This window comes from Colletes gigas, unplaced genomic scaffold (genome assembly GCF_013123115.1).
Source record: "Colletes gigas isolate AHSC1104 unplaced genomic scaffold, ASM1312311v1 Colletes_gigas_Sc00003, whole genome shotgun sequence".
Lineage (NCBI taxonomy): Eukaryota > Metazoa > Arthropoda > Insecta > Hymenoptera > Colletidae > Colletes > Colletes gigas.
The window spans coordinates 4,686,330-4,711,111 of record NW_025106632.1 but is presented as its reverse complement, the minus strand read 5'-3'; the positions used below and the strand labels follow the sequence as shown (position 1 = coordinate 4,711,111).

At 40.6% G+C, this 24,782-nt stretch overlaps 1 protein-coding gene and 2 non-coding genes across 6 annotated transcripts in view; 2 read left to right on the top strand and 1 right to left on the bottom strand.

Annotated features, from left to right (window-relative positions):
* The window catches only part of LOC122404643, a 39,849-nt gene that overhangs the window by 8,598 nt on the left and 6,469 nt on the right, over positions 1–24,782 (top strand). For 3 of the 4 annotated variants that reach the window (XM_043408795.1, XM_043408796.1, XM_043408794.1), the window contains exon 2: positions 17,880–18,842. In XM_043408795.1, the coding sequence (XP_043264730.1) occupies positions 17,880–18,842 (963 nt within the window). Of the gene's footprint in view, positions 1–17,879; positions 18,843–24,782 lie in introns of those variants that run through there. The other variant, XM_043408797.1, reaches the window with a different exon arrangement.
* On the bottom strand, positions 4,211–4,282 carry Trnaa-ugc. The gene has a single exon. It is a non-coding gene; the product is annotated as a tRNA-Ala (tRNA).
* Positions 20,913–21,076, top strand: LOC122405003. Its single transcript, XR_006259738.1, has one exon. It is a non-coding gene; the product is annotated as a U1 spliceosomal RNA (small nuclear RNA).

Sequence of the window (24,782 nt, the reverse complement as noted above, 5' to 3'; positions counted from 1 at the left end):
CAGTTATTACAATAGGAAATAATACAGGGTGTTCGGCCACTCCTGGGAAAAATTTTAATGGGGGATTCCAGAGGCCAAAATAAGACGAAAATCAAGAATACCAATTTCTTGGTGAAGGCTTCATTAAAAAGTTATTAATATTTAAAGTTCCACCCGTTCTGAATTTTTTTCTCGAAAATGCGCAGGATTTCGGGGGTATGTCTAATAACCAAAAATGATTGTAAATGACCTCCGCAACCGAAAATAATTTTTCCAGAACGATTTGAAATTTTTTAATTTTATCGAAAAATTTCATATTTTCTCGAATTTTTTTCTCGAAAATGCGCAGGATTTCGGGGGTATGTGTAATAACCAAAAATGATTGTAAATGTCCCTCGCAACCGAAAATAATTTTTCCAGAACGATTTGAAATTTTTTAATTATGTCGAAAATTTCACACCTTCTCGAATTTTTTTCTCGAAAGTGCCTAGGATTTCGGGGGTATGTATAATAACCAAAAGTGATTGTTATTAACCCCCACAACCGAAAATAAATTTTCTATAACGAATTTGAAATTTTTGAATTTAATTGTTAATAACTGTTTAACGAAGCCTCTATCAACAAATTGGTATTCCTGTTTTTCGTCTTATTTTGGCCTCTAGAATCTCTCATTATTCCCAGGTATGACCGAACACCCTCCATAACAAATAATGTTAACTAATTTACCAAAATTTTGTATGACATAATAGGCGCAATGGAAATATAATTATTTGAATGTTCGTAAGTATGCGTATCTACGCCACTGTATTGGAATTTGATCTGTTCGGTAATAAGTAGAAAGGAATGATTGTGAACAGACGGAATTGGCAGGCGAGCGAAACGAGAGGTTAGTGCAGGTCAGATTGGTGAGGAGGAAGTTGTCTGGCCGGAAGAGGAACGACCGTAAATATCATCGTGATCGCGTACCTGAAATAGAGAAGCGCGGTGTTTATAATTAGAGTCACTTAATGCGCGTTTCGTAAAGACAAAAAGCAGCTGGCTCGTACAGAGCCCACCCCCGAGCGCGTTATCTGCCGATTAGGGACGGAAAATAAAAAATGAAAAACAGTCGGGAACGCAGCTGTCTACCTCGTCGGTGCGTGGTCAACTCTAGTTACGTGCTCGCGGATATTTATATCCCCGTCTGATCGTATAAACTGTGTTAGGTTAGATCTGTTCTGCGAGTTTTGGCACTGTCTTTTATTATACTTGTCGACCTATAAAGAATGAAAGCATCCTAATCGAGAAGAACGTTAAATATATTTTTATAAACTAAAAAGAACGTTAATAGAATATGCGCAAGGAAAGATCAACTTCGTTGGACAAACTTAAATTCTATTTCCTCGAAATCTTCATAGAGGTCGCGCGCGTGCAAAATGAGAAAAGGAACCGACTCGCGAGCCACGATCGACGAATACTTCGTTCCTTGCTTTTCGTTTTCCCCGGCTTCGTTGCGAAGAAATTTATTGACGAAGGCGGATCGGAAGGTTGAAATCGCTACGATCCCACGCATGGGACTGTGCGCTAATTGGCGCGATAATCTTTGCGCATTCCCTCGCGTAAACTCAAGGAAACGGGGGATGCGGAATCGCGCGCGTGACTCTGACGCGAAACCTGTTCCCGACGCTCAGGGTCAGCGACGAAGCCGACGCGGATTCGCGCGATAATCCTAACCTATTTCCTAGGGCGCGAGCCGCCTCGATCCATCGATCACCTGCATCGATCCAGATAGCCACCGATCAAACGACGAAAATTCAATTCAATATTTTTACTTCATTATAATACCATAATATTTATTTTTATTCTATAGATTTACAGTAGCGATTCTTAATTCGTTTTCATCTTTCGTACTGCACAGACGAAATTCGACACCCGGTGGATATCTAGACAGAGCGTTGCCCTTGAGTCTCGAAATCGCCTTTACTTTTTATCGACGACCGAAGACAAGGACAGGGAATAAGAAAAAAAGCTTTGTTTTGTGTACAAATTGTCGCCGGCATCCCAGCTAGTATCGTTTTATATATATGTGCCGTTCGCGCTTGACTGGCTCCAAGGGGGATCCACCCACTTCCGAGAAACGTTCGGCTACGAATCTCGTCTGGAGTTTGTTCTAAGAATCATTACTGTATATACCGGCAAAGTTTGGCCATTAAAACCTGGGACACCTTGTATAACCATACAGCTGCAACGGTAAGGGAAGGGTTAATCGGGAGACTAATCGAGACTGGTGCTCTTCTATCTGAACGATCCAGACGACGTCTCGCTCTTCGTCCGGTGTACAACAAAATGGTCTTTTATTTATAGAAACGATGCATTCGTTGCTTCCGTATCGCGAGCGTGGCTTCTCGTTCGTCTCGCGATAGAAACCCGGGCGTCGAAGCCAAACCCGTTGTCTTGTTCGATATCGTACGAAGTCGAAACTTTCGTTGTTGGTTTCTCCGAGTCAGTCACGGACGCGCGCGGCCAGTTATGAATTTTATGATTTATTCGTGTTGCTCGTGGCGAGGGGAGCCTGGAGAGAGAGGGGGAAGGAAGGCAGGGCCAGAGATATAGGCGCAGAGAGCCAGAGCTGGCCATTATAGCGGACTGTATGAATTACGACTGTGTGTGCATGCCAGTGACGTGCAGTCATCGGCCAATGGTCAGCCCCGATAGCCCTATGCTTTTCGACCCTATACTTAACGGATAATCGACGCGATATATGTACCACGCTTATTAGCAAGGCATAATAGGGATGCTCGACTCTGAATCCGTTTTCTGCAGAATCGATCTTTCCCGGGACGGTGATCGATTTTTTAAACCGTTTTCTGCGCGTTCGATTCTAAATCAATTTCTTGGACAATCTATATTTACCAGGCGGTCATCAATTTTTCAAATTGTATACTCGACTTATATGTATACTACGCAAGTTACAAAGTTCTGCATATCGATTCATTTTCATTTTTTCATTCATTTATTTGTTTAAAGTCGCATCAACCGCTAAGGGTTATTAGCGACCCGGAGAATACATTTTTAGAGTTTGTTGTACAATTTGGTCATTTTGAGGTACTGTAATAGATTTTGGGTCGATGTGTTGTCCTTCAGATTGTCCTTTAGGGTTGGTTTTATGTTGAGCCGTTGTCTGATTGGAATATATTTTCTGCAGTGGATGATGATGTGTCTTTGCATGTTTCGCATATTGGTGGGCCTGTTTTTTGGAGGTGTTGATGGGTCAGTTTGGTGTGGCCTATAATTATTCGTGATACTCTCATTTGGTCTGGTCTGGTCAAATTGTATATTCGACTTATATGTATACTACGCAAGTTACAAAGTTCTGCATATCGATTCAGTTGCATTATTATTGTTGCACTGCTGTAAATTTAGTGCGATAGTCTAATTTTAATAGAAAGAGAATGCGGATATCTAATCATTCTTGGAACGTTGATAAAGTTTAGCGAGGCAATTTGTGTTGCAGGAAGTTGATTTACTATGCGTCTCTGATTTGTATTACTGTGTTGATTAGGTTATTATCATCGTGGAATAGACTCTCGTAGAATTCTCTGTATAGGTTATATTTATTATTTAAGTATGCAGGGATCTTGATAGAGAATCATAATTTCTTCGTGACTGCTTCGGTTAAGGGTTAACCTAAAAAATTTGCGAAGGTTTGAGGCTAGGTTAAAGTACTCTATACACATACTGCTGCATAACACATTCCAGATCGAAGTATGGTTATATAGACATGGTTTTTTCTTTACAGACAAGAATATCTTGCTATAATCATTTCTCAAGGCCTCCTTTTTGTGTCCTTTCTATTCGTGAATGAACTTTCTCTTTAAGTATAAGTTATTTAACGAGATGTTAATAACTCCTGTTATTTATGTCATACCGTGATCATGAACCTTGATTAGAGTAATAATTTCGAACGAAACAATAACCTATTTGGAGGTTAACCTTGTCAGTGTCGAGCATGGAATTAATTTTACTCCGATGACTCAACATTGTATCAAGTTTATTGTATATCATCGAAATTATACTAATATTTGTTCAGCATAGACATAATATTTAGGGAAAAAAGAAAATGATTTTCGTATATCATTCCAGTATTCAATTATATTCTATTATTTGTTCGAGCGTTTGACAAATGTTATGTGCTTAGGACAGACACGTTTTCTTTTTAAAAAAAGTAAAATAGGATGGAGAAAAAAAAAGTTGGAGATGCCGGGGATCGAACCCGGGGCCTTTCACATGCAAAGCGAACGCTCTACCACTGAGCTACATCCCCTCTTGAAAAAGACGACTCGAATAACATACGAGTAGTGGGAGCAACGCGTGCGCGCGACGCTCGGGCTCTTGTTCTCCATACGAAGTCGTAAACCATCGGCGATTCCACGACGACGAAACGAATTAATAGCGAGGCCTTTCGTTGCCCGCCAAGAACCCAATAATTTCGACGGGGACCCGAGCAAATCATTTTCAGCCACGGGAATGGCCCATTGTGATTTCGAATACACTTTATGCACGGCGTTTACGACCAAACGGGTCCCACCTGCAGTGTCACGTATCGTTTCCGTTCACCTTCGACGATTTATGCGTTTCGTACGGCTGCGAGAAAAGCTGCGCGTATTTATTTATTCGTTTGTTTCAGCGACGAACCGAATTAATCCTACAGTACGATAAAATTAATATACTTGTACGATTTATTAAATGTAAAGAGTTCAATTAGATTCCAATCGGTGCTCCGTGGGTACGAGCGTGTAGACCAGTGGTTCTCAAACTATATTAGTAACGAACCACCATGCAATGCATTCTATTATGAATATTTGGTTATTAGTTTATGCAACTGAAAAAGCTTCTTTTATATTTGGATAGATTTATTTATTTCGTTGTTACTACATAATAAATATATAGACATTTTTTCTTCTATATCATCTCTGACCCATGTTGCACCATAACCTAAAATTGTTGGTGCGATGAACGTCGTCGAATGTTCGAACATATTGTTACCGATTATAAAATCTAGAAAGTGAGTTTTGTCATCGTGGGACGAGGAAACACGCGTGAACGTTGGCTGAATGAAATCCACGCGAAAGAATTTCCGTTCATTAAGAGCGTTCCAGTTCCCGTGCGCGAGGTATCGCAACTGTCGCGCAATCGATGTATCGAACACGTCGTCGCCCCGTGCGTGTTTTACATCGCACGCTCGTTGCTTTTTCTACGATCGTTGCGAACTGTCGCTAATTTTTTACCAAACGCCCGTGAACGTTTTCAACGTTTCCCACGCAATCCCATACCAATGATTCACGAGACAACTTTTCAATCTCTTCTCCCTTTCTCTTACTTTTACTTTCATGCCCGAACCTAACCTTTCGCACCAGAATTCCGCCATTGGCTATTTATCACGCCCATTCGCAATCATTAATATCTATATTCAAAGTACTTATAAAATTCATTAATTTCTTATTTATTATTGTTAATTCGCAACTTGATCATCGTTTTTGAGATATCGAATACAAAATTTTCAATAGCATTTTATGGTTAATTGACAGAAATATTCGATCGTTGTTTTGTGGTGTTACTAACGACCCTGGGATTATTTATAATTATTATTGTTAATTCACAATTTGATTCGTTTTTGAGATATCGAATACAAAATTTGTGGTGTTACCAACGACATTGGGATTATTTATAATTTTTAAAGTATAATTGAAACATAATATTAGTTGTTATGTAGAAGTTTTCTGTTTTAATGGATGACGAAGGATGATACGCGATCCATGGCGGCGCACGATGCTGGCCACAGGGACCTACGATCTGACCAGTCGTTTCTCCGATCGACATCTGCGTATTAGCAAAGCAAATATGAAGGCAAACGGAGGGATAATAAGCGCGCCACGAAACGCAGAATTAATGGCCGCGATCTGGACCCGGTGGAAACGGGGGGGAACGTCGTAATCGCGATACGTACTTGCAAAAAATCCGAGCGCGGAGTCGTGGCCGTGCCCGAAGCCCGAAGCCCCCGATTCCTCGGACCACGCTCTCGTATAATGCACCATTGTTGTTTCCGCGATATCACCGTGCCTACAGAATGGAATTACGGCGAGGAATCGGGTGGGTATCGTTGTCGAAGAATCTCTCGGTAATACGCCGCGCACAATAATTCCGAGGGAGTGTGACTCGTTGTACATACAGGGTACTCGGCCACCCCTGGGGAAAATTTTAATGGGCGATTCTAGAGGTCAAAATAAGACAAAAATATAGAATACCAATTTGTTGATAAAAGCTTCCTTAAAAAGTTATTAACGTTTAAAGTTTCGACCGTAATGAATTTTTTTCTCGAAAATGCGCAGGATTTTGGGGGTATATCTATTCACCAAAAATGATTGTATTTAACCCCAAAACCTGGAAATAATTTTTTTAGAACGATTTGAAAAATTTTTTTTCCCCAAAAAATTTCAAAACCTACCCGAATTTTTTTCTCGAAAATGGGTAGGATTTTGGGGGTATATCTATTCACCAAAAATGATTGTATTTAACCCCAGAACCTGGAAATAATTTTTCCAGATAGATTTGAAAGTTTTTTTTTTCGTCGAAAAATTTGGGCAATTAGATTTTCGGTAAGGAATTTTTTTCTCGAAAGTGCGTAGGATTTCGGGGGTATGTCTATTCACCAAAAATGATTGTAATTGACCCCCGCAACCGAAAATAATTTTTCCAGAAAGATTTGAAACTTTTTAATTTTTTTGAAAAATTTCACAACTTCTCGAATTTTTTTCTCGAAAATGGGTAGGATTTTGGGGATATGTGTAATTACCAAAAATGATTGTAATTGACCCCCGCAATAGAAAATAATTTTTCCAGAACGATTTGAAATTTTTGAATTTAATTGTTAATAACTTTTTAACGAAGCCTCCATCAACAAATTGGTACTCTTGATTATCGTCGTATTTTGGCCTCTAGAATACCCCATTAAAATTTTTCCCATGGTTGGTCAAAAATTTCATTCGAACAAGACAACTCTAGAATTTGTATTCGCTCCTAGGAAAACATTTTATTTTATAATTTAATGATTTCTATCGATTCAGATTTTTACTTTTATTCAACAGACAACGGATAAAAGAAAAAATTTATTTAACAGCGAATGTCTTGTTTTTATTACAAATGTCGTCTCAGGGCGTGAAGGATCGAGAAAATGCGAAAAAATCGATTTCTCAAAATTAGTCGGATGTATTCACTTTGTGCAGTTAGCCATTCGGTCGCGAAGGCACAGCACGATCGGGCACATCTATCACGGGTCCCGATTCTTCCTTTTCTTCGACGCGCCATCTTTTCTTGGATTAAGGAGCTGGGACCTCCGTTTCGTAAGTAGCTCGACAAAGAACTGCTTTATTTCTGTACCTCTGTACACCGTATAGTACGAACCGTACAAAAATATTAGTATCATCGATCATGCATATTCCGGTTCCTTTCATTGAAAATTTGTTCGGTAAGAACGATCCTCTTTATGTGTCAGGTTCGAAAATTCAATTTTTCGATATTCACAAAACTAACAGCGTTACGAGATATTTTGTAAACTGCGTCGAAGCAGGTGTATCTAGAAACTTGTGTCCTAGTTTCAACGAGCGTCCTTTCTATCGACGAGGAACCATTAATTATCCGCAAATACCTTCAGCATCCGTTTTTCGCAATAATAAAAAAAAAATCCTCGATCCGTGGTTACCATTGCCTCATTAAAACGACTCGTTTCTGGAATAATTTCTATCAGAAATGTGAACGGCAGCCCCTATCTATGCGGCGTATCGTATTAATAACGCAAAAATAGCCGCAATTAGATCGATAGCCGTTGGCGTTTGATCGCGGCGGGCACAACAGGTCGACGTCGATGCGTGCAAATAATTCGTTCGTAGATCCTCGGTATCTCCTGTCGACCCCTCTGACGTAACTTATAGCGGTGATCGGTGCGTAACGTTAGCCCTTGGGCCACCCGTTGCACCCCGTGCACCGACATATGGCGCGACACGTGCGACGAAACAACCAGTCTCCTCGCGCAAACGCCTCGCCCGAAACGCATTATTCCGTTCCGAGTTCCTCGCGAAATTGCCAGCACGATTTGTCCACCGATCGTGTTTCTTACGCTCGAACATCGAAGTTTGGCACATCAACCGGCAGCCATTTTCCCCCGAAATTCGTACAACATTCTATAGATCGGTGGTTCGAAACCTTTATTGAGGTTATATTACTCTGAATGGTATGTACCATCTGCCATATAAATGGATTTCTTGAACGCCCTCTGGATGGCCGTTGGTGCATATTGGCAGAAATGAGGCAAAAGAGGCGCCAATCGGTCACATACGCCGACCATTGGCTAATTACTCCTCATCAACGCTTCTAAGGCTGCCCGTCTCTTCTTACGTCGCTACCCGTTTCGTTCGCCGTGTACTCGATTATAGGTTAACGAATTAACAGGGAAAACGCCTCCGCGAAAGGATTCGGCGCAGCTGTCGCCGTCGGTGCCCCTCCGCGAAACGCTCAATTTCGTTCGGAACGATCCCTCCCGTCCAAGGGTAAAATGTAATTGCGATATAATGCGATACCATAGACGCGTCGTGTGCGAGGTGGCGGTCTCGGGTGACCGTGGATAATAGCGACGATCTCTCACAGAACAGATCAGTATTAGAAGACTCGCAAAACGATGAGAGAAAGTGATGCAGCATTCGAACATTTCTCCGAACAGGGTGGCGCCCCCTCGTGGCCAGCGACGCGTGAAAGACGGCGACAGTTTGTCTGCAAAACAATGCTTGTCTTCTCACTCTTTCTTATTCGTTGTCCTTGCCTTCGGTTGCGGTCTACAGCCGTCTGGAGAAGATAAAGGCGATTCCGAGGCTCAAGGATATCGCAGTGTATAAATATCTACCGGTGTATCAAATTTCGCCTCCGACTAATGGAAATTGCGATCGTGCGATACAACAGCCGCGAAAGTTAGGGCGACGGGGAATCGAGACGCTGCCTGGAGAGAAAGAAAAAGTTCCCCGGATGGAGGCGAAGGATCCTCGCGAGGCGTCCCGATGGCGCGTGCCGAACACCCCTCCCGAGATACCGATTCCTCGCCTAATTCGTTCCGGTCCAGCGTGTGTCGTAATTGGTTCGGTCGGTGATTAATCGAGAGCCCGTTTCGACGGTCGGTTTCGCGCGCTGACAATTATGGAACGAAAGCACACGACCGTGCACGTGTGCGGTTACGCAGTACTCGCAATTAGTCACGTTGCAGAAGACGCGTGCTCGCGGACACGATTTTTTTAGAGGTTATTCCGGCACAGAAGGTCAATTCTTGAACCTTTTTCAGGGAATTCTTTGTAAGAAAAAAACCGTAAGACTCGTATGATTTTTATGATACATAATCATTATCATATTAGGTACGCAGGGTGTTTAAGATATTAATATTTAAAACACAAAAGTTAACAGTATTGGATTTAACGATAGTTAAGAATAGACCAGCAATATTTACATTCAATTTGCTTGTGAGAGCTTATGGGGCCGCCTACTTGCAATGGGGAAGACAGCAGAACCTGATTAATGAGTACCTCATAAATTACGAAGCGTCAAATGCAGATAACGTCAGGCTATGCGTCGCAAGAATTGCTCCAAATAGGTATCGAAATTGTACCGCATCCGCCATGTTTACTCGGCTATCTTTTACTGCTTTGACTCTTTTAACAATTTTACGATTTCGAAAACGAGGTTTCCAGGAGGCTATTGATTCTCGAGATTAGAGCTTTTATACACGAATTAAATGTTATTGCATTGGCAGTGTGTGCTGAACGTAATGGCGGTTAAATTTTCAGGACAACCCAATAGTTGCACACAAAATTTGAAAAGAAGAATACCAGCGTACAATATTAGCATAGAAAAGACGCTGGTTAATCGAGGTCCTACCGTATGAACCGTGTCGAATTAACGAGGGTTTATTGCAGTTACTTGTTATCTTAGTTTCGTGTAAAACTTTGCTCGCGCCTGGTCGAGGAATGCACGTGCGCGTAAGTCGTCAGTCGCTAACAGCGCATGCGTAGAAACTTCTCTGGCAAGAAGGAAAACTGTAAACCGGACGCAGGAACTTTAATAATAGCCCTTCGTTCTGAGAAATGCGCGAAGGTAGAACCGAGAAGAATTCGTTCTTTTCTTCAGCGAAAATAAAAGCATCGGTGGTTAACACTTCTGAAAGAAAAGGACGAACAGCTTCATTGGACGTTGGTTCAGTGACGTTGTTTGCGACCCTTTTTACGTCACTGTTTCTAAACAATTACACAATATCTTTAAATAAAATAACTCGCAAGTATTTTGCGAGTTTTATCCAATATTTAGGGGAGTGTCGAAATCGGAATTCGAAACTTCGTAATGTCTTGAAATTTATAGGTTGATAAAAATTTCTAGGTTAGGGTGCGTCGCGATCGAAGGGTCAATATTGTTCAAATTTTTAGAGGTCAGCTAATGAGTCAAAAGAAGTCGAGTATCGTTGGCAGCTGGGAGGAATGTCTAGGTTCGCATGATTCACGGTTTAAATGATTCTGTTCGTACGATCACGGATCACGGATCACGAACAGGTTGGATGCGTTCGATTGATAGGATGCGCGTCATCAATGTCATTTTACCGGAAGTTTTGCGTCTTCCGTGTGTTTGTGACAGTGTGGTCAGAATTATTAGAACCGAGTATATCTATCAGAGACACTCGCCTCCGCTGTCAATGATACGAGAACTTTCAATATCGACAGGTGTTTATTATTAAAAGTGTTTTCGCTACATTTTACAGTGCCCTCATTGCAGTGATATAAAAGGTGCATATACAGAATAAACGTGTAAATTAGTACGCTGAGAATTTATAGAGTGAAATCAATAATAAAATATTTGTGTTACTTTGCAAAAATATAAATCTCAGTTTAAGAATTCGATATTGACATTTTGCAGGCTTTTCCAGGGATGCGTGGTAAGGTCACTACTTTTACCTTAGGTTGTTTCGTAAACGCCCGGGCCTTGGGTCGTCAATGCGGTACCGCGTGGTCTCGAACGATGTCATCCTCGTCGTCCTTGAGCGGCCAAGACCGATTCTTCGTTCCAATCGATGATTCGATCAACGGAAACGCGTTTTCCCTGGTTAACATTCAGCAGGCTACGCGCAATCCTGTTAGTTTCGCGGGTGCGTCATCGCTAACGCGCGGTTGACTCAGGCTAGATAGACGCGTGGAATTAATCCCGGATCGTCGGGGTCGAGATACGTTCCTAATAAGAACGCCGGAGATTAGGGGCGCCATTGCAACGGGAATTTCCTAATGGCCGAACGGAGGATTAATTGGCCATCGAGATATCTATCTTCCGTGAGATCCCAGAGGGTGGATTTAATTTCATTTTTAATTTCATTATAAATATTCCTTAATCCTTTTCGTTGCGTATGCGATGGAGCCTTATTCTACGCATTGGGAGAAAGCTCCGTCTCAAAAAAAATTTACAAACCATTATAAAGGGTCTAATTTCATTGCAAAAGCATTCAAAAAATTATTTTACCACCCCTGGGAAAAATTTTAATAGGAGATTCTAGAGGCCAAAATAAGACGAAAATAAGGAATATCAGTTTCCTGACTGAGGCCTCGTTAAAAAGTTATTAACAATTAAATTCAAAAATTTCAAATCGTTCTGGAAAAATTATTTTCCGTTGCGGGGGTCAATTACAATCAATTTTGGTCATTAGACATACGTTCGAAATCCTACCCACTTTCGAGAAAAAAATTCGAGTAGGTACTGAAATTTTTAGACGAAATTAAAATATTTAAAATCATACTAAAAAAATTATATTTAGATACAGGGTTCAATTGCAATCATTTTTAGTCATTACGCATAACCTCGAAATCCTACCCACTTTCGAGAAAAAAATTCGAGAAGGTGTGAAATTTTTGGACGGAAAAAAAAAATTTCCAATCGTTCTGGAAAAATTATTTTCCGTTGCGGGGGTCAATTACAATCAATTTTGGTCATTAGACATACGTTCGAAATCCTACCCACTTTCGAGAAAAAAATTCGAGTAGGTACTGAAATTTTTAGACGAAATTAAAATATTTAAAATCATACTAAAAAAATTATATTTAGATACAGGGTTCAATTGCAATCATTTTTAGTCATTACACATACCTTCGAAATCCTACGCACTTTCGAGAAAAAAATTGGAGAAGGTGTGAAATTTTTCGATAGAATTAAAAAATTTCAAATCGTTCTGGAAAAATTATTTTCAGTTACAGAGGTCAATTACAATCAGTTTTGGTCATTACGCATAACCTCGAAATCCTACCCACTTTCGAGAAAAAAATTCGAGAAGGTGTGAAATTTTTCGATAGAATTAAAAAACTTCAAATCGTTCTGGAAAAATTATTTTCAGTTGCAGGGGTCAATTATAATCATTTTTGATTATTAAACATACCCTCGAAATCCTACCCACTTTCTAAAAAAAAATTGGAGAAGGTGTGAAATTTTTCGACGGCAAAAAATATTTCAAATCGTTTTGGAAAAATTATTTTCCGTTGCAGGGGTCAATTATAATCATTTTTTATTATTAGACATACGCTCGAAATCCTACCCACTTTCTAGAAAAAAATTCCAGAAGGTATGAAATTTTTCAACGGAAAAGAAAAATTTCAAATCGTTTTGGAAAAATTATTTTCGTTTACGGAGCTCAATTACAATCATTTTTGGTGAATATAAATACCCCCGAAATCCTGCGCGTTTTCGAAAAAAAAATTCAGTATGGGCGGAACTTTAAACGTTAATAATTTTTTAACGAAGCCTCCATCAACAAATTGGTATTCTTGATTTTCGTCTTATTGTGGTCTCTAGAATCCCTCATTAAAATTTTTCCCAGGTTTGTCCGAACACCCTGTATAGTATAACTTTTATAAGGGTTAAATACCTTTGTTATCGTTCGAGCCTCGAAACGTTCGATTTTGCGGGAGAATTCGAAAATGGCGAACGTAGGAAACCTACTGCCGCGGGTGTATGTAGTTATTGAAGAGATAGATGTAAAAATCACACGAAGTACGCGACTGTCTCTCTCACAGAATCAATGGTACTTCTGGAGTTTCTCAAGGCTTGCATTTGACGGGAAACCCGTCGCAGTCGAACAAAGAAGCTCTCGCCGCACGAAAATATCGTTTCGCGATGTTGGCTTCACGTGCGAAAAATTCCTGACCCACGCAACGACGACGTTACGCATATAATCTTCGTAAGTCGCCAATTAATTAAAATGATCATTTTTAAACAGGCTGATTCCAGCAACTGAGCTGTAGCTCGTGTCCCAAGCCAAAATAGAGAAACATTGGATGAGAATTTTGTACGACTTAACAACGTCTATTATTATAAAATAAAATTATTTTCTTTAACTAAAATATAAATATAAAATAATTACCGGTTTCAAAGATTTTAGCCAAAATTTACTTGCAATTATCAGTTCTTGTAATATCATAAAGTGTGGATATTTCAATGACCCTTTCTGCGTAAAATGGCCTGAAAAATTTATACGGAAGAATTAAAGTTACAGTTACGAAAGAACGCAATTATAAACGTAATGTGCAGTGACCTATTTGAGAAGAAAAGTCGTAGGATAATAGGGATCGTCGAACCATAGAAACTTTTCCTCTACGATTTTTCCTCAACTTCCTTTAATACGAAATTATAGCCTGGCTCGATCACTAGAATCATTCTGTAGACGAAGCGGTTGTTAGAACGTTTGAACTGGTTCCGATAATTCAAAAAAAAGAAGAAGAACGTTTAGAATAATAGTTCGTCGGTATCCAGCGGAGTATTCACTCGTGTAAAGAAGCCTGTTGGTGGTTATCGAACAGCCAGCCATCGACCCATTGATACGAATTGCTCCTGCGTCATGACATTGCAATAAATTAATACTTCCAATAGGAGGTTCCAATCTTTTCATCATGCAGCGCCGAATCCGTACAAGTACGCGCCGCGACGGTAATAATATTAGTATATTTCCCTCGTGACAAGGGGAACGAGCAAATCACAGTCGACGAACGCTAGTTTACGCGCGAATCGAGCTTAAAATCCGAGTCAGAGAATTTTGGTTGTTTTCGTGTCGGAGAAATAAATACGTTGCCCGTCTCGGTCGGTAAGAGACGCGTTGGAATGTTCGAGCTTAAAAATGGCGCTCGGTGCGAGAGTGGCGAGAGTCTGAAATACATTCATTCGCGGAGCGAGAACGATCGCGCGCAGAAGATTCGCCGAAGATGCACGAGGTCGATGACGTCACAGGCTTTTGCTCGGCCGGGATCAATCGGGAAGTCAAGTCGCGATAATTGCGACAATCGTCGGGATGCTCCCCAACGAGACGCTTAATTCCGCTCCCTCGTTCGCGTCCCCAGCTTTCTTTCTCCGCGCGACTCTCTTTCGCCTTTCGTTCAATTTACGGGGCCCCCTCGCGGCTCACTATTTACTCGGCTGGGAAGATTGGCGATCGGTAATTGGACGTTTGATCACGCGACGCCTAGTTCTATTCCCCGGAACGACTCGATCAAATAGACATGTTGTTATCAATTTTATTTACACGTTGTTTAATTAAATTGAATAAATTCTTTTCATCAGAAAGTATGAACCAGTCCAATGAAGCTCTGTACGCCAAATTTCGTGCCAATCGGTCAAATGAAAAAAAAAAGTATAATTTTGAGAAAAATGTGTCTTAAGGTTTTTTTTTATTATTTTTGTGAATTATAAAATGACGAAAGGTACACGGAATTTGGGTACAAAACATTGCACGTACAACTTGGAGAAAATGTAAAAGAATCGACTTTTTGAAAGGTCTACGGTAGAATACCTTCTAAGGTGCTCTGGAAAATCCAATGAGGGGGCTGGAGGTTCAAGTGACAAACCTCAATCTACCCCAACAATTATTAAAGTGTTTATTTCGCGGGTGTCGGGGGTGTAGCCACACGTAGGTCAAAGTTAATAACACTGGCTTCGCAAACGCGCGACGTCTTAGCCAGACTGAGGTCTAAAATAGACTGGGGGTCTTTCTTCTCACGTCCCCTGAATATATACAATTTCTTACCCTAATAGCAAAGGTAGAGAAAAAGAGACAGGACAGAAAGACGGAAAAACGAAACTGGAAAATACTCAGTATAGGAAAAGTTTAGCGAAAGCGAGTCATAAAAGTCAAGAGGCTCGCCGGGCCCGGATCAGGGTGGTCCGAGGCCCAGGCGAAACCTTGAGGGAAAACAGACGCCTCGCACGGCTCTGGTCGCCAAGTATTTAACAGGACGACCAGGGTCGCACGAGACCCTGGGAAAATGGAAAAATAGAAAGCTTAAAACTATCCTTACATTCCATTCCCATTCATACTCTGGCAAGGGCGTAGTGGCTATACAATGGCCGCTACACCAATAATCGTTTCTACGTAAAGAAGTTAGGTAATTATACAGTATAGGGTAAGTAGCTCTGATGACCTCCTCTCTGGCATATGGCGCAGTGAACATCCTTTCAATCAATCTTTACAATGTTATAGTCGTTGCTCGTTGCATATTAGAAAGGAATTAACAAAAAAAGTGTGGTTAATGTCGGACAGTCTTTTGTCTCTATGCCCATTCTGAATTTTTTTCTCGAAAATGCGCAGGATTTCGGGGGCACGTATATTCACCAAAAATTACTGTAACTGACCCCCCCAACTGAAAATAATTTTTCGAAAACAAATTAAAAATTTTTTTTTCCGTCCAAAAATTTCACACGTTCTCTAATTTTTTTCTAGAAACTGGGTAGGATTTCGGGGGTATGTGTATTCATAAAAAATGGTTGTATTTAACCCCAGAAGCTGGCAATAATTTTTTTAGAACGATTTGACAAATTTTTTTTTCGCCGAAAAATTTCAGCACCTACCTGATTTTTTTTCTCGAAAGTGCGTAAGATTTCGGGGGTATGTGTAATGACTAAAAATGATTGCAATTGACCCCTGTAACTAAATATAATTTTTTTAGTATGATTTTAAATATTTTAATTTCGTCTAAAAATTTCAGTACCTTCTCGAATTTTTTTCTCGAAAGTGGGTAGGATTTCGAGGATATGTCTAATGTTCAAAAATTATTGTAATTGACCCACGCAACCAAAAATAATTTTTTTAAAACGATTTCAAATATATTAATTTTGTCAAAAAATTTCACACTTTCTCGAATTTTTTTCTACAAAGTGGGTAGGATTTCGGGGATATGTCTGTTGACCAAAAATGATTGCAATTGCCCCTTGCAAATAAAAATAATTTTTCCAGAACGATTTGAAGTTTTTAATTTTGTCGAAAAATTTCACACCTTCTCGAATTTTTTTCTCGAAAGTGGATAAGATTTCGGGGGTATGTGTATACACCAAAAATGATTGCAATTGACCCCCGCAATCGAAAATAATTTTTCCAGAACGATTTGAAATTGTTGAATTTAATTGTTAATAACTTTTTAACGAAGCCTCCATCAACAAATTGGAATTCTTGATTTTCGTCTTATTTTGGCCTCTAGATTCCCCCATTAAAATTTTTCCCAGGATTACCGAACACTCTGTATAGATTGAAATATCGGACATGATCTAGGTTAGGTTATGTACGATTCCGCGGTGGCGGTGTTTTTATCTGGTCTAACCAAAATAATCCAGGTTCAAGTGGGTCAATTGTAATAATAAATATGCTATAATAATCTATTTTATTATTTCATACCTTGCGACTGAAAATAAGCATCGTATATTTCATTTATTAGAGAAGATAAGAAATATGCATTTGGGTTATATAAAATTTAATTCTGTCTGAGAATTATTACAAACATCTAAAAGGGGGTGGTTCGATTAATTTTACTCCGCCACTGGTTACGATATCGATTAATTTACACGCTGTAAAATGATTTCAATCGATCGACGCGTGAGAACGTTCGTCTCTCTGTCCACATCGTCGACGATGCGTTCGTTTTTCCTCCGGCGCGCCACACCGAGCGAGGAAAGAAGGAGTCGACGATTATCGAGGACACGATAATTGGCGAACAGTAGAGGCCCTGCCACGGTCCACAAAACGTTTAATTATCCACTCCGCGAGGCGACTGGTCGTTTCGTTTCTTCCGTGGGGAGCGTAAACTGTCACGAATCGATCATAATAGAATCTCCATCATACGACCTAACGAGACGCGACCATTCCGGCGAGAAAGTTCTCGAACAATGAAAACGTTTATGTACATTCATCGATTCCAGGACGTTCTTATCCCCGCATGATCTCATCGAGCAAACATACAAATATCAACCTGCGACCTTTTTTACCGACGTCCACGTTTTCCTTCATGCCATCTCCGACAATGGGGCTGGCAGGTAGATCGTCAATTGATCGCCGACGATAAACGCGCGCTAACAAGCGTGCCTTATGGGTCAACGCAAGACAAAATGGTTTCTACCAACACTTTATCTCCTCTTCGTAACCTCGTCAATCTTTACCTATTGTTAACCTATTGTTAACTCTTTACACTTGGAATGCCACTCATATTAATTCCGACGACTCCGTAGATAATTATACAATTTAATAAACAAATTAATATATAATTATATTATTCTAAAAAATTCTAATTTTCACATTTATCTGTTAACAATTTCCTTCCGCGCCTTCCTTCGATCATAAGCGTCCCTAACCTCTAATTGTTATGAAATATTAATTAGAATTAATAACCTTTAATTTGTTTATTAAACTATAAAATTTAATAAACAAATTAATATATAATTATATTATTCTAAAAAATTCTAATTTTCACATTTATTTGTTAAGAATTTCCTTCCGCGCCTTCCTTCGATCATAATCGTCCCTAATCTATAATTTTCCCGTGTTCAAGATGGAGAACCAAGGCTTCGAGGAGGAGCACCAATCGAAACCCGAGGTGGCCGCCTTCTCGCGACAATCGTCGCCTGCCCAGGAGCCTCAGACGCGTTCGTTTCAACCGTCCAGGTTCGATCTCCGTTCCCCGCTGTCGAACTCGGACGGCCACGTGTACGAGGACGTCTTGCCAGCCGTCGAGGAGGTACTCCCTAAAACCGCGTCGCGCCCGTCCACTCGAGATCCTCAGAGATCGGGCGCCGGCAGCGCTCAACGGTCCTTCGATGTCGTCGATCGGGAGGAGGAGACGCTGCCCGTCTTCCGTCGCAATCTCACGCTGCCGTTTCGCAATGGCGGCCTCGATCCGTCCACGGCCGGTTCTTCCGTCCGCGTGACGAATCGCGAGAGAAGCAACGTCTGTCGCGAAGACGCGGAAGTCGACGAGGACGTCTCGATCGGCGGTCGGGCTCAGTCGAGCGAATGCAGGCCGAACAGGAGACGCAGGAAGAAGGACTGCAAGCACTGCAGGAGCAAGGCTGCCGCCACGGCGAACGTGCGCGAGCAACACGAGGCCGACGACAGGGAACTGGAGGGAACAACGGTGCTGAGGAAGAACAGGGACAACGATCAGCAGCGAGTGGCCGATAGTCCGCGAACGATCCTCGACGAGCCTTGTGATTTCGGAACGCTCGGCTCGGGCCAGGGTGGAGGCGACTTCCCTCTGAAAGGGAACTGCGCGCCGATGGTCTACACGATCTCCGACAATGTCGGGGAAGGTGAAAACAAGGCGACGTTGATCGAATACGAACGGAGTCCTGGTCAAGCGATCGAGGCTAACAGCAAGGAGGACAAGGCGTTGATCTCAGCGGAGAAGAGCAGAGCTGGCATGAGGGTGAACTCGATCTACTCGCAGGATCGTTGGTACGCCAACAAGGAAGCACCGGAATTCTTCAACGACGCCAAGGAACACGGATCGTTTCAGGTGAGTTGCGATATCATTTTTTAGTGCTCTAAGAATTGCAAGGGGGTTTATATCGTGCCCCGTGCTTCTATTTCAAATAGAATTCGACCGTGTTGTGTTTTGCACGAAAAGTGATTTTTATATTAAAATCGTGACATCGATTTGTGACGATTTGTTATTACCGGAAAAAAGCAAAATGGCGGGAGGAAAGACTACTACTAGTTGTTCGGCCAACCGTGGGAAAAATTTTAATGAGAGATTCTAGAGGTCAAAATAGGACGAAAATCAAAAATACCAATTTGTTTATGGAGGCTTCGTTAAAAAGTTATTAACAATTAAATTCAACAATTCCAAATCGTCTTGGAAAAATTATTTTCGGTTGCGGGGGTCAATTACAATCAGTTTTGTTCATTAGACATACCCTCGAATTCCTACCCACTTTCGAGAAAAAAATTCGGATAGGTGATGAAATTTTTCGGCGATAAAAAAATTTTTCAAATCGTCTTAAAAAAATTATTTCCAGGTTCTAGGGTTCAATACAACCATTTTTGGTGAATACACATACCCCGAATTCCTACGCACTTTCGAGAAAAAAATTCCTTACTGAAAATCTAATTAGGTGCCTATTTTTTTCAACGAAAAAAAAAAATTTTAAATCGCTCTGGAAAAATTATTTTCCGTTGCAGGAGTCAATTACAATCAGTTATGGTCATTAGATATAACCTCGAAATCCTACCCAATTTCTAAAAAAAAATTCGAGAAGGTATGAAATTTTTCGACGGAAAAAAAAATTTCAAATCGTTCTGGAAAAATTATTTCCAGGTTCTGGGGTTAAATACAACCATTTTTGGTGAATACACATACCTCCAAATTCCTGCGCATTTTCGAGAAAAAAATTCAGTACTTGTGGAACTATAAACATTAATAACTTTTTAACGAAGCCTCCATCAACAAATTTTTATTCTTGATTTTCGTCTTATTTTGGCCTCCAGAATCCTCCATTAAAATTTTTCCCAGGTATGAGCGAATACCCTGTATATAAAAATGAATGGTCGGTCGAGCACTTGTGAGAGGCAAAGATCGAGCGTGTCCCTCTGTCGATCAGTTCAGAAGATGTCGCCACAGTTTCGAACCTATTCTAAGTTTTCTTTCGCAACGATATAGCACAAGAAAAAGTCATAAGGTATTCTCCTCATTTTTTAAAGCGGTCAACGGAATCGTAGACTGTTCCAACGTTTGTATTTTCATTCGTTTACGTTTGTCATTACGTCAATTAAAGTTTAAAGTAGTAATTACTCCCGGTTTTCGATATTTTGAGGACGAGTTCGCACAGTGAGTCAAGGTCCTACGCATTTACTAGTTATAAAGCATTATTTATCGATTGTGGTCTGTCAAACTACGCCAAGGTTAGTTCCTAATGAATATATTTTTTATACAGTTTGACCTCAAGAACAGGGATAATGAAGTGCAAAGAAAATAGACCGTTGGAACGCATTTAACGAGCTCGAGGAAAAGTCCGTGTTGTTACATAAACGATTAGCAGTAATCATATTCAATTACGGTATAATAAATTATCGAAAGCGAGGCGTACGGAAACTCTGCCTTTAAAAACTTTACGGCAGCATTTTCTATACTAGGGGGCGCTGTCGTTAGAAAGGGTGGCCTACAATCTAAAGGGGGGCGAGAAAGAGAATTTATAATGGAGAAAACTGTGAGCTATACCGTCCGAGTATGGTATCGAATGCTTCTTTTGAGACTGCAAAAAAGAAAACGAAAGAATTATGCTCCACCCTGGCTACGTCCTTGCATAAAACCAGAGATTTATCTCCAACATTTGTTACATTTAATGGCAATTCGGAGAAACTTTTCTTCGAAACTTTCGTTTCATTCGTTATCAGAACGTTTCGTACAGATTGCAAGGGAGAAAATGCATAGGGAAAACCACTGTTTTGCCAAACGAGAACAAGTTGAGAACACCGGCGCGCGCATGGTACGCAAAAATGCCACTGCGTGGCGTATTACGTACTTGTTTTCTCGCGATGAAGACTACGAGGAACATAGCATAAGTATAAACGCCGAGGGAAAGAAAGCATACTTACCTGGCGCAGAGGTTACCGTGATCATGAAGGCGGTTCCTCCAGGGCGAGGCTTTTCCATTGCACTTGAGGTTAGGCTGACCCTTGCGAATACCCCTAATGTGGATATCTCGGGCGTATAATTTTTGGTAGTCGGGACTGCGTTCGCGCTGTCCCGAATAAAGTACTTCTAATCAGAAATCTTAAAATTAAAAATAGAAAAATGTATTTCAGTATTTCAGTAAAGAAAATATCACGATCTCTTTCATTTGAAAGTGGGTGTAAATACATAGTGTAAATAAAAAAATTTTTCTTTTAATCACATTATTTTTGGTACATTGAAGTTGACAAATATTTATATTACTCAAAATTGTAAACGAAAGGACGAATCGCGTTGCAACCCTTAACCTAGATTCGAATGAAAACTGCACGTTACGTCGACGCGAAAGAATCACAAAGAGGACGAGAAAAAACTCAGTTATACTGTTTTCGTTGCGAGAAGCGATGAATAGTCGCAGGTGTTGGGGGTGGGGGGAGGGTCTGGTTCTCGTCTCGACGAGCGGTCTCGTCTTCTCGAATCTTCCTCCTTCCGTTCTATTTCTAAGATTATCGCGACCGTAGACGACAAATTTTCGGGTCGGCTAGTTCACAGAGTTCAGACCGCCGCGATTCCCTTTACCCAGGACGACATCAAAGAACGCGTACGCCGACAACGGGAATGGAAACCGAATGCCGTTCGTTCTGTCTTTTATTTTCCCGTCTTTGCATCGAAAACCGTCCCGTTTCACACTCGACGAAAATATACGTAATTGGTGCGATTCGTCGGAAGCGGTGGCGCATTAGCCTGAGGCTAAAAAGGCCAGGGATTTAAAAGGTTCCAAAAATAACCGTTATTAGTGAAATGCTCGTTGTTAGAAAACTGTGTATTTTCGTGTTACCGGTTTCGCGACCTAAATCTCGTATCGTTCATTTTTTAGTTTCGAATCACTTATCTTCGGCGTTATCTAGCAATAGGCGTCACCCCAGAGCCACCGCTTATTGGTTATGTGCACCAACGACGATCGAAGAAAAGTGTGATGAATGATTCCGGGCGGATTTGTACGTTAAATTTAGATCGTCGCGTCTAACCTGTCAACGCCGCCGGGTTCCAGTCTCCTCCGCTAGGCGGGATCCTTTTTGGCCGAGGGGGCCGCGCGTTCACGGCTTCTGGGCGTCTGGAGTTCTCTTAAAGGAACAAAACGGAACGGAAGTAGAAAACGTCTATCTATAGCCAGACACGTTGGCCGTCTACATGCACCGCGCCGCCACGTTCGAGCCTCTCGTAAGTGAACGCGTGCGAATTCCAACGGACGAAACTCACGGCGCGCGGGCGTTCGATCGACCGCGAATCGTTTCGAAGTATTTCACATATTTTTCGGTTCTTCGTTGAGGCGTCCGGTTTCTCGTATTATGGGACGTCCCATGACTATACGCTATCGTACACTCCAGAGGCTTGTGTTTGTCCTACCGCTTACCCATGAGGTTAAGTACGGTATAGTCAAGAGTCCAGTAATTATCATAGATGTAAAAAATTAGAAGTTCACGATTCTGAAATGAACAGTTCCCATGAAAATTAACTCTCGTCTAGCGTCTGTTAGGTTATCGTTCGCACAGTTGGAAATCTACTTGACCGGTTGACAATGCGTTAACGCTGAACAGTCATTTTGTTTTCTATGTTTCTCTTTTTCTATGCAAGAAGGGTCACACACGGAGTCGACGATCGAACGTCGATCGAGTCCAACGCGGTCAGGTAAATCTCCGTCGGGTGCAGTAGTCAGTCAGGCTCGGACCACTGCCACGGCAGTCACGACGGTTTCTTGCACGCGCGAGTCCAGAGCCGTGAATCTGACTAAACGCAAACAAAGTTGTATAAAATGTACGACAGAGTGATAAGATGTGTAATGACTTCTTATAGTCTTGATAGCGACACAGAAGATTTAGAATTTTTTGAAGAGTGATTTCCTTCCCCGAAACTGTCGATAAGAACGATAAAAATTGTGCACGCGTTGTCGACGATAGAAGAAACGATAGACACGTAATATTATATTATTTTCAATGTTTTTCTCTGGGGGAAATAACTAGATTACAAAATAGAAAGACAGAGTGAAACCTCTGACTTATAAATCTTCTTTTTTCCGTTACCATCACTGTTATCAATTATTTCTTCCCTTGAGTTTCATATTGTCAAGCAATACAGCTCCTGGCATTAATTTAACTAATTATTAAATAAATAAAAAATACGATACATATTTTACACCTGGGAAAAATTTTAATGGGAGATTCTAGAGGCCAAAATAAGACGAAAATCAAGAATACCAATTTGTTGATGGAGGCTTCATTAAAAAGTTATTAACGTTTAAAATTCCGCTAGTATTGAATTTTTTTTCTCGAAAATGCGCAGGATTTCGGGGGTATGTGTAATGACCATAAATGATTGAAATTGACCCCCGCAACCGAAAATAATTTTTCCAGAACGATTTGAAATTTTTTTTTTCTGTTGAAAAATTTCATACCTTCTCGAATTTTTTTCTAGAAAGTGGGTAGGATTTCGTGGGTATGTCTATTCACCAAAAATGATTGTAATTGACCCCCGCAACCGAAAATAATTTTTCCAGAACGATTTGAAATTTTTTTTTTCCGTTGAAAAATTTCACACATTCTCGAATTTTTTTCTACAAAGTGGTTAGGATTTCGGGGGTATGTTTGTTGACCAAAAATGATTGCAATTGCCCCCTGCAAATAAAAATAATTTTTCCAGAACCATTTGAAATTTTTCAATTTTGTCGAAAAATTTCACACCTTCTCGAATTTTTTTCTTGGAAATCAGTAGGATTTCGGGGGTATGTCTGTTGACCAAAAATGATTGCAACTGCCGCCTGCAACTAAAGATAATTTTTTTAGAACAATTTGAAATTTTTTAGTTTTGTCGAAAAATTTCACACCTTCTCGAATTTTTTTCTTGGAAATGAGTAGGATTTCGGGGGTATGTCTGTTGACCAAAAATGATTGCAACTGCCGCGCCTGCAACTAAAGATAATTTTTTTAGAACAATTTGAAATTTTTTAGTTTTGTCGAAAAATTTCACACCTTCTCGAATTTTTTTCTCGAAATTGGATAGGATTTCGAGGGTATGTGTATTCACTAAAAATGTTTGTAATTGACCCCCGCAACTGAAAATAATTTTTCCAAGAAGATTTGAAATTTTTGATCTTAATTGTTAATAACTTTTTAACGAAGCCTCCATGAACAAATTGGTATTCTTGATTTTCGTCTTATTTTGGCCTCTAAAATCTCCCATTAAAATTTTTCCCAGGGTTGTCCGAACACCCTGTATTCGATCGGTATCAACTTTTTTATTTTGTTTGAGAATTTTCGAGTAACAAAAGAATAAAATTCTTGGTGGTAGGAAATTTACGTTCGTCGTTGATCTTCGCTATTGTTCCATGGCGTGGAGCCCACATTTCTCGAGAAAGATCGCCGCAAGTAATTTACCGACTGTTCGAGGAAAGTTACTCGAGTGCGCGGTCGAAGTTGAGCTACGCGTTCCGTGAAAATGCAAACTACCAGCGGCTTTAGTAAAATTTACAATCACTCGTACGTCTCGTTGGCGAACAGTTGGCGCCTGGCAAACATTACCGCGCCTCTGTTTGACCACGGGAAACCGATTCTCGAATACTATTAAACGGATAAGCAATTATCGAAGAATCGACGCCGAGAAACGTCAGGTCGAAGAGAATGCGGTACCGATGGCTGAACTTCAGGTACAGTTATGGCAAATAGCGCGGACAATCGTTTGTTTTCACACGTTTATAATATTCGTATACAGGCTGTCTCTTAAAAAGTGTCA